This window comes from Psittacula echo (assembly GCF_963264785.1).
Source record: "Psittacula echo genome assembly, chromosome: 5".
NCBI lineage: Eukaryota > Metazoa > Chordata > Aves > Psittaciformes > Psittacidae > Psittacula > Psittacula echo.
Genome location: NC_137739.1, coordinates 71,573,416 through 71,584,161, shown reverse-complemented (window position 1 = coordinate 71,584,161; position 10,746 = coordinate 71,573,416). Strand labels below are relative to the sequence as shown.

General features: G+C 42.2%; 1 protein-coding gene across 1 annotated transcript in view; it reads left to right on the top strand.

The window, feature by feature from the left end:
* Window positions 1-2,275: 2,275 nt before the first annotated feature.
* Window positions 2,276-10,746, top strand: part of SYT16 (synaptotagmin 16) — a gene marked incomplete at both ends in the record, with an annotated part of 42,969 nt that continues 34,498 nt past the window's right edge. The window contains one exon of the mRNA XM_080618445.1: window positions 2,276-2,828. Coding sequence (XP_080474571.1) covers window positions 2,276-2,828 — 553 coding nt within the window. The remainder of the gene's footprint in view (window positions 2,829-10,746) is intronic.

Here is a 10,746-nt window from a genome sequence, read left to right as displayed (position 1 = left end):
TATGGTTGTAATACCTAATGAGGACTCTGTTGTGCAGGACCACGATGTTTGCCTGAAATGTGGTACAGTCAGCCACAGCATCCGGGAGAAGTGGGATGTCTCTGTTGGACCAATTGGGTGTTAGCTCTGAAATCTAATAACAAGAGGAGCTAATTATTCCCTGTGCAAATATCACAAGTCTATGTTCTGCTGATTTTTAGAACAGATCAGCTCTTCATTTTAGCATCCATATGTTTTATCTGCATTGGTTAGCTATCACTCCTGGATGCCTGCATCCCTCCAAGGGCTACTGCTGTCATGTGTCTTGCTGCTGAGACAGAGGCAGAGTGTTATGAAGTTCTCATTTCATCTGAAATCAGAGATTGATTTGCTGTTGCCTGTAAGTAAATGACAGGTTAAAAATGTATCTGGTAACCAGTACTTACTCACCCAAATTTATCTCCTTCCATGCCTATGAGAATCTCGCTGTTACAAATACCATCTCCTGCTAGTGATTTATCTGGTGATGTGACTTACCAGTAACAAATCTGCATTATGCTAAAAATGTGTCATTTGAAGTGTGTGATCATTTTAGGTTTATGAGAAAAGAGATTTTTCTCTTTGTGCAAAAAATTGCACAAAGCGGAGAGGCTTCGCCAAGGGCAGGGTTGGAAAGAGCAGAGTCAATGAAGGGAACAGCTCACCTCATGCAAGGTTACATGACATTGTCTGTTCTTTGCCAAAGATTTAATGCATGGCAGGGAGCATTACCTGAGTTCCAGTGACTGAGCCAGAGGCTTCTGGTTGACAGGTAGATACTGGAACAGTATGTGCCCCATGCCTGGAGAGTTTGTAACAGACACCAGCTCTTAAAATGGCTTTAGTAACCTACATTCCTTTACTGCCCTTGTTAGGACTATAATTCTTAGTACGTACTGAAGCTGATAATAAACTTGTTGGGAGTATCTGCAGTGTAAGTCAACATCACTGAACAAAATTATTTGGCACGAGTGTTTCAAAAGGTAAAGACATCTTAAGTCTCATCTGTAAAAAAGCTGCTCACTGAGCAAGGTGGGATCTTCGTAGTCCCTGCTCCCTTTAAAAAAACAAATAACTGGGATTCCCACTACATTTCTCTGGAGACCATTTCAGAAGGTAATACACATTGCTGCTGAGTTTATTTTCTTCCTGCTTATACTGTGTTTACCCTTTTATAGTTTGACTGCACCTAGATCTCTAAGTTCAGCAAGAAACTGGTATTCATTTTTGACACTTCTTTTTGTTCCTTTTCAGTTGTCTTTTAGCCTAAAATCTGCAACTGTTTAATTCTTTCTTCCTAACCCCATCATCCTATTTGTAGGTTTCTCATTCTCAGGGTTTCTAGAAGACTATCTGTCTTGTGATAATGTGGGAAGATGTATATTGGGCAAAAAGTCACCTTAACTTTCTGCAAGTCATGTTTTTATTTAGGCTTTACATAAATTTTGAGAAAATATACATTGACATGATTCCGGTGCTTTTGTTAACTTGCTTCTGTTCCCTGTAATTTCATACATATAATATTCTTCCGCCTGTGTTTTGTTTGGTGGTGAGTTTTTGTTTTTGTTTTGGAGTGTGTTTTCTTGTTTGTTTAGTTAGGTTTTGTTGTTTTTGTTTTTAATCTCCATGAAGGACAAAACAAGCCTGGGTTGTGTTACTCTGTGGACAGAGAGGTCTTCTTCAGAGCCTTTCTGGAGCAAAACATTTGACATACTTGTCTGCTGTGGGCTGGTTCTGCATACCTTAGGCCTATCACTTAAATCAATCAAAACCTACGTCTTACCAAATTCTCCACCCTTCAGTTTTCCCATCTGGACATGCTAATGCTAATGATGGAAGTCAGGGCCAGGAGATTGTTTGAGATATTTGACTGCAGGTTGTTTTGTACTTCTTTTCCAGGTCTGTTGACAGCTGTAACCAGCATGTGTGTGCATCGGAAAAGGTACTGCTGTTCCAATGTTCTATGTTTTTATTTTTATGTAAGGTTTAGCAATTGAATGAAAGCTTTCTAGATCTCTGCAGAAATACATGTAATTTGTTCATCATTTCTGGATTTCTAGTGCTATTCTCAATGGGTAGAAGTGCTTTTTTAATTTCTCCTCTCAGTTCTACACATCTTACATAGTGTGTCGACAGGTGTTGATGGGCAAGTAATTTACAATAATCTCTTATGGTGCTTATTCTGTAGCAACCTGAATTACAAGTGACATCCTGGCAAAGCTGAACTGATCACCAGATACTTACATAGTGTTAAAACATGGCTTCTGAGGCTGCTCAGAATTTCCTTCAGCCACTGTCATCTTGGATGTCTCAAATATATGAAGCTATCCAACAAGCAGGAGACTCTATATCTGCTTCACTGCTGAATTTGAGTGGAGTGGGTCGTAAATCAGAAGATGAGAGGTACCGGGACTTGGAGAATAACAAAGTTTATGAGGATTACTCTGAGGAATTGGATGATGAAAGACACTTGGATCTCTGGGATGAGGAATATTTACATCCTAAAGAAGATGATCACATTGGAGGTCCTGATCTTGCTTCGCAAGACCTCCCTCATGGCTCTGGCATGAGTCAGCAGAAGCAAAAACAGGTTAAAAATACCAGCAGCTTACCAGAGCAGTGTGTTGAAAGCACCAGGTCTTTGATAGCAAATGGATCCTACTGGACAAATGAAGATCTCCAGACACTTGATCGGCTTCCTGCCATTGTTGAGGAAGAAGGTGAACCCTCCATGAAGATGGGAGGTCATGAGCACAACCTCAACTTGGGTAGCCCCTTAAAAAGTAATATTGGCAAGGCAAGTTTTGCAGGTAAGCAGCTAGCACGCACCCTGACAGTGTTATCCAGATCCCACTTTTCTGGTATCGATTTGATTTAGTTGCTAATCTGCTCATTATGTTCTGTGTTGTCTTTGTTTCCCACAGCTGAAAGAAAACTCCTCAAATCCCCCCAAAATATCTAACCTTTCATCTTGTTTCCAATTCTTCTCTTGTTCATGAGACTAATCTCCTTGAAATAAATGGAAATCTCTAGGGTGAAATGTTATATATTAGAAGGCAATTGGGTCCTGTTGCTGCAGCAAGGCGTATTTTGCCACCTCCCTATTTTGTTTCTGATAGCAGGACCCTTCAAAGGGAGTGTTTAGCCCTAAGCCTTTGCTTTGAGAATCATCTGCCTTTGCGTCATTGCTATTAAAGATATATATAATCTCAAACCTTGTTTCTTTGTGCCAGGAATCTCAAGATGTTACTGTGCCATGTGCTGTGAATGCTGTACTAAAAAGCCAGCCATATCTCATGATTTTATGGATGAGAGGCTCCCAAATCACTTTCCTTCCCTCCCACCACCCCCACAGGCTTTTCAAATAAGGCTGAAGAGGACAGCAGGCAGGAGATTAGGGGAAGGAGAACTGAATTTGATATTTTCAGTTTTAAATAAGCCTAACTATAACTCCTGATCACTAAGTGATGTGAATAGCTGTTCAGATGATTGTGTTCAGGACTGAATTTCAGCCATGTGACTTGTACTCGTTAAATATCCCTGTAAACGTGGCTAGAATTTACCTTTACACAGAGGAGTGATGAAGATGTATGTCCCAACCACAAGCAGGAAGGTGCAGTCCTGCTGACACCATCCTTTGGCCTTACTGTGTTAAACCTGCTCCTTAGCAACATCCTAGAAAGGGCGACAAGGTAGGAAACGGGGCGGGAGGAGTGAGTCTACGATTTGAATTTGCTGAAGAACTTGAGACTCACTGACGGTCTTCAGAATTTGGCTTCAAATATGTAAATTCCTTCTTCTGAAGCAGGCAGTAGATGCTCTTGAAAATGTTTGGTTTATGATGACCAAGAGCTTTTCATCACTCTTGGCTTCTAGGGAAGTCTTACATATTTAGCCTTTTCTGTGCAGACTGCAGAAGATCAGCCTGTTTGCTTTCGTATTTAATAGGAATATCAGACTGAGAGGGTATAAACCTTGATGGTGTTCTTTAAGAATGTTAAAATTAGCTCTTTTCTTTATTGCTGTTCTGTCTCCCAAACTGGGACTTCTTGTTTTGTATTCCAAATGAATGATTGCCAGTTCTCAGGTTAAGCACCCCAGAGCTGTATCTCTTGGACCCCAACGTCTAACCTGTACATATCCCCCTACCTTCTGGTACCCCTATACACACCTGTGTGATATCTTGCCCACGGGGTTTGTTCATAGGCACCAAGTTATTGCTACAGGTCTGGATTTGCTATTATATATCTATGTGTGTTTGGATTACGTGTCCAGTGTGTGCACAGATACCATGGAGCAGGGCATGGTAGTGTCCTTCCAAGTGGTGGTAGGGCCATGGATCCACCTGGAAAAGTGCTATCCAGGGCTCAACCTTGTCATCTGCAGAGCCTCTACCCCCAGGAGGGGCTGTTAAGCGATTCATGGCAAATCCCTCAGAGAGGGCTGGGGAACAGCCGTGTGCTGAACTCATTATTCTGATGATGGCCTCCAGATCTTTGTCCTGTCTCTGAACTACACTGTGGCTCACCGGATCGGAGAGAAGGTAGTGAGCTTTCAGGGAAATGGGGGCCGAGAATGGGCTGCTGTCACTGTCAGTGCAGTTTCTTACCTGCTGTCTTGTTGGCAGGGACATCTGGGAAAGAGAGTCCTTAGGAGCATGTGATGAACCAGATTCATTTTCTTGGTGAGAGACTCATAGGGTGACAAACAGATGCCAGAGTCACTGCAGCTAAAGGGGAGGGTCACTCTGAACCTCTCTCACAGCTGAGAGCAGGTACTGATCAAGTAGTTGTTCAACTCTGTTGATATTACTGACTTTCCTTCATAGTAAGCTGTATGGAGCCATTATGGATCCGAAGGCTGGCCACAGATTGCTCCCCAGCACACACATTGCTGCCTCCTAGAGCTCTGCACTTCAACGTGAAGCCCTCTGGGGCATTGCATAACTTTTTACAGCAGGGAGAGTGTAACTTCAAATGCTCTCAAATAGTCATTTATCTTTTTATCTTTGAGTGGTCTCAAAGTTTGAGAGTTGGAGGGCCGGGAGCTGATGCCTTTTTTTCTCAAAACTCAGGTGTATAATGGGAGAGAAAGTGCTGAACTGTGTTTTGAAAATGTCTTCCACAAGCTCTTTGATGTGGAAGAACTCGTTTTGCTCTTCTACGTGACCCTTCACCTCCAAAACACACACATGCTCTTTGTATTTTATTTTTCAACTCTTTATTTCCTCTTTTTCCTTTAGATTCATTCTCTAACATCAAGAGTGTGAACTCTTATGATGGTAACCTAGACATGCAGAGAGACTGTAATATCCTGGCAACTTAAAATTTCAGTCATGGATTAAAAAGATCAAGAGATGATGTTTGAGGTATCCTTATTTCTGTTAGCTTTGTTACCTAAACCTGTCAACGTAAGCGAGCATATGGGCTTGCTGACATTCAGTAAAGATGCTCAGTAGCATTATATTAGCTTTGAATATTTTTCCTTCCATTTGGCATTTTTTTTATCCCATTTCTAAAAAATACATGTTTCCTGTTTATCCTTATAGTCTTTTCAGAACATTGCATCTTGACTTAATTTCACTTAATGTACCATATTTCTCTCCACAATAGAATATTTTAAAGCTAGATTGGCACAAAACAGTAGCAATGCTGAATGCTTTTTGTTGCCATGGAAATATTTCTGGGCACTTACTGAAGACCTGGTTGCCAATAGTAATGTAACAGAAAATAGATATGCTTCATTTAGCAGCCACTGGTGATTAAAAAGCCACAGAATCCCGCTACAAGGTCATTCCAATATATAGTTTATTGGGTTTAGGGTTAAAAAAGCCAACAACCAAACTCTAGATGAGAATAATTTTGTTTTAAAAAATAAGAAAAGCAAAATCCAATGTTTTTTCCCCTCTCTTAAGCTTACAGCATGCTTCTGAAATGAAGTAAAATAACATTAGAGTAAAAACCATCATTGCGCCTGCTCCTTTTTATCAAATAAGTTTTTGATGTCATTTTGCCTCCCAGGAAATGTTCCCTAGCTTCCAAAGTGGCTTTTCTGAGGCCCCAAAGCAGCGCACACATTATTGAAAACCATTTTTAGGCTTAGGGATCTAATGAAATGTTTGAGCAATGAAATTCTCGGGTTCTTAAGTCCAGCGTCTGTTAGACACCGTGAGGCATGATAGTCGTCAGCAGGGTGCAGGTTCAGCTGCTGCCAAGTCCTGGTCTGTACTTAAATGATGCTAATAATGTTGTGACAAGGACTCAAGAAAATGCAAGAATTTTTTTTTTTTTTCACTTTGGATGCTTTTGATTCACGGTTTAAAAATGAGAAAGTAGTTCAGCAGGAAATACTGCAATGCCAGGTGCTTCATTTAAGAGGTTGGTGATGGGAAGGCAGACCCTTCCATGCATGCAGATCCCTGCCACCATTTGCAAATCATGTAGTTGTAAATTTTGCAAATACAGATGAACCTTCTATTGCAGCTTCGCTGAGACCTTCCTTCATAGTCCAGCTTCAGTGTTTCTGGTAGAGAAACTGTCTCCCATTGCAGAATGGGGAGAGAGCAGCCTTTGCATCCGCCTGCAGCTAAGACGCTGCTGCTCAGCTGACTGGGGTGGCTGGCAAGACTGTGGCTGCCAAATCCATCATTACACATTTGGTTAAAAAACTGGGGTTAAAAAAAGCAGTGGAGCAGTAAGACACTTCTAGAAGTAGTGCACCACAAGCAGAGGGGTAGAGCTGGCTAGTCTGTCCACTTCCCAGCCTGAATCTATAGAGAGAAAAAAAGCGTAATAATGAAAAAGGTGAAGAGCAGCAATAATTGTGCCATGACTGAAATGGCTTTAGTCCACTTCTTACTCAGGGACCGTGTCCTTCGGAAACAAAAAGTCAAAGTTACCATTAAGTTAGCAGTTTCAGCAGACACTGCTCTAAAAAGGCATGAGGACAGGTACATCAGCAGAGCTGAGTCTTCTGAATCAGAGTTGAACTATTTTTACACAGAGAGTTCTGTGATTGAAGATTCTCCTGAGCTATCTGACATTGTTTTCATAACCTTAGGGTAATATATAGGTAATCACTACACTTAAACTGCATGAAGTCCTTGGAGACTTTTTCCCCATCAATTAGACAGTCTCGGTGCTAGCTAAAGATTGCATTTCAGTTGCACTAAAATAATTATGTCCGACCTTAGAACACTCAGAATTTTAACATCCTAATAGGAATCTTATCCAGATGGCTAGATAGCAGTCCTCAATACATGTGGAAGGGGAGGCCTCCTCTGATGCTCTGGGAGTTTTTGAAACTAGAAAGCACTATTGCATTTGCTTACCTTGGCCTCCAGCTTAACAGAGGTCACTGTTTTTTGCCAGTAATTGCAGTAGTAGAGGAGATTATTCTTTCTGCTGTATATGAGCACTCCTGACCTCAGTAAATGACCCTTCCTACAGCCAGGAATTCCTAGGCAAAAAGGAAATTTTCATGAGGTCCTATAAACCCATATAGCAAAATATACCCATAACAAAAAGATGCTGCATGTGTGATAATTAAATCATCTGCCTGAATGTTTACAAATATGTAAAGGGTGAGTGTCGGGATGATGGAGCTAGGTTTTTCTCAGTGATGTCCAGTGATAGGACAAGGGGTAATGGGTGTAAACTGGAGCATGAGAGGTTCCATGTGAACATCAGGAAAAACTTCTTTACTGTGAGAGTGACAGAGCACTGGAACAGGTTGCCCGGGGGGGGGTGGAGTCTCCTACGTTGGAGATATTCAAGGCCCGCCTGGACAAGTTCCTGTGTGATGTACTCCAGGTTACCCTGCTCTTGCAGGGGGGTTGGACTAGATGATCTTTAGAGGTCCCTTCCAACCCTCGGGATTCTGTGATTCTGTGAACCTAAGACTAAAGTAGATAGATGGCCAGTGTCCATGTTAAGATCCCAGGTGTTTGTAAATTTTGTCACCTGTCTGGCTATAGAGCCAGCCCGTGTTCTAGCCGGAATGTAGCCATCTAAAAATCACGGCCTGTACTCAGAGCAGGACATTTAAAGAGGCTGCACTGAATCAATAGCACCACTAGGACTAAGTGAAGGAAAGCAAAGACAGGCAGTGGACAAAAACACTTCACAGAAAATACTCCAGGCTGCTCAAGTGGGAGAAAGCACTAACGTGACTGGAAATATGCATCTGCTCTCTGAAGAAAGCAGTATGAGTTCTCTGCTTTCTGAAATGAAGTGTAGACGTGAGTTTGCACTGAATGCTTTCTCTCTGAGAGATTCAGAACCACTCAGAAAGTGTTTGTGCTCAGACTTTTGTCCTTGTGAAGGTGGTACCATGTTTCTTTTTATATTTAAAGTGCTCCTTTGCAATTCTGTTTTTTCAAAGTTTCAGATTATGAAAGATCTTCATTGCTGGTGCCAAAGTGTGTGCTGATGAGAGTACACAATAACCATGAAAGGAGGGTGGATTGTGGCATACCAGCTTCACAGCTGAGGGAATGAAACCAAGGAGTGGTTGAAAACACAAAGGTCCTGCCATTGTGGGCTCTGTCTTGGGCATGTCAACACTGCTGTTTACCTTCACTCAGTGATTTTAGACACAGTATCTTTGCAGGCTTAGAGGAGATCAGTAGTTTGGGTTTTCATCAATTTCCTCGTCTGATGGACAGAGCTTCTTTGTGTCTAGGTCTTTAGGGGCTGTGAGGAAGAATGCTGTGTTCAGGAGTACTTGTCATCTGCTCTTGCTGTGTAGAAGGTTGCATAAGCTGTGTGGAGAAGGGTGTATTTGTGAGGAAGAAATGGATTTTACCATTCAACGCAGTTACAGAACAAATTGTGTGTTTGAGCGTGTGTGTTTGTGCATGTATTTTCTGATCCACTTTTGCTAAGTGGCATCCTCTTCCCACTCGCCATATGGCAATTGCAACACTATCTTCCTCTGGGAAGGTTGTTTGGGACTCAAGAGGCTTCATTTACTGATAAACAGCATCTTGGCAGCATCTGGGAAGTGCTGCCTCTCTCCTAGAAACCCTGCCTCCTCACCTTCCATCTCCTACTACAGACGAGGCAGGTGTGAATGATCTCATTGTGTTGTGGTGGAGGTTACGTGAAGGCATACTAGGAGCACCCTGTGCAGAGCTGGAGCATAGTATTTCAGTGTGCTGATACAAACAGTAGTACTTACTGTATTTTATTTTATTTTTGTTAGTGTTGCTAGCTTGGCCCACTTTGTAGAGCGCTACTTACGCAAACCCATGATGGCAGGCAAATGCTTGCAGGAGGGAATGACCATTAGGACCTTTGGAAGCATGGATAATTCATCTTTGTTTCCTCCTAGCATCTTTGCATTGCTTAACTGCACAAGAATTACTAATGTAAGCTTACATGAGATGAGATCGCTGCCAAAAGATGAGCTGGTGTTGATCCTCACCTCTTGCTAGATAAGATATGACTTCCTTGTGCCCAGCGGATTTTTGGCTGTTGGAATGACCTGTTGGCAGCAGTCTTCATTTTGAGTGGCATCATAGACTCCTGAAAGTTTTAGTAATTAAGGGGAAAGGCTGCAGTGAAATAAGAGGATTACAGTCATAGAGGAAAAAGTGTGCAGTTTTATAGACAGTTGATGGTACTGTTGGGCTGTGTCAGTCTTCCAAGGACCGACAGGTCCTTAATCCACATGTAAAATGTAAAGTAGGTGAGGAAGGTGTGGTTGGGCTGTACCTCTGCAAATCCTGTTTGTGTAATTCTCTTGCAGTTTCCCCAGATGGAGTTAGGGAGGCTTCATCAGTACCTATTTGTAGACCAACATGAATGACTTAGGTTAAATTTTAAATCAGTCCATAGCAAAATCTGTAGAAAATCCCTTCCAGTGACCCTGATAATAGCTCATGATCTCATGGCTTCACCACCCTACCTGATGTTCAAGTGAATGCTTCGCTGTCTGGAGAGCTCAGTATCCATGTGAAATGAAGCATCCCTGGAGGAAACTTATTGCACTGGTCATGAGTGCTTGCCCACACAAGCTGGGTGCTTGGAGGCATTTTTTTCTCCTCAGGCTGAGGAGCCCATATGGTCTATATGTAGCAGCATAATCTGTGTGGGAGTATTTTCCAGCAAATAGTATGAGAATGGTGGTGCTGGAGAGAAAGCCCTGAATTTGGATTAATGAGAGCACTGAGGTTTGCTGAACTTCTGCTATGCAGGGTCAGTTTTGGGGTCTAGACTTATTGCCATAAATAATGTAGCTATAAAACCATTGGGCCTGAGGGTCCAGTTTTGCAATTGTCATTAGCTGATGTAAAACTGCAGCTGAGATATATTGCACTTGCCCGATCACACAGTTGTGCTACTTTCCATGTCTGTCCTCACAAGGATGCCACTGTGTGATGAACTGGACCAGCTCTTTGCTTCAGCTGAGAGTTACCTGCCCCTTCCCTAGTACTACTGAATCAGGCGAGTTGGCCACATAATTACTAAAACTGAAACAAGGGGAAGGGAAGGAGGATAGGATTGTCCCTTTTGTGTAACAGCTTTGATCGTGAACACATGTGAATCTTGTTGCACTACACACTCACCCACTGCTGCTGCTGAAATCTGTGATTTTCCCAGGAGTGCTATGGAAACGGTGGTGTTACAGCAGTGGTGAAGGTGGGCTGTGGTGAATCAACCCTCTGGTAGCAAACAGAAAGTTTAATTAGAAAAATCAGTGGGAAAATAAATATCTGCCCTGTTG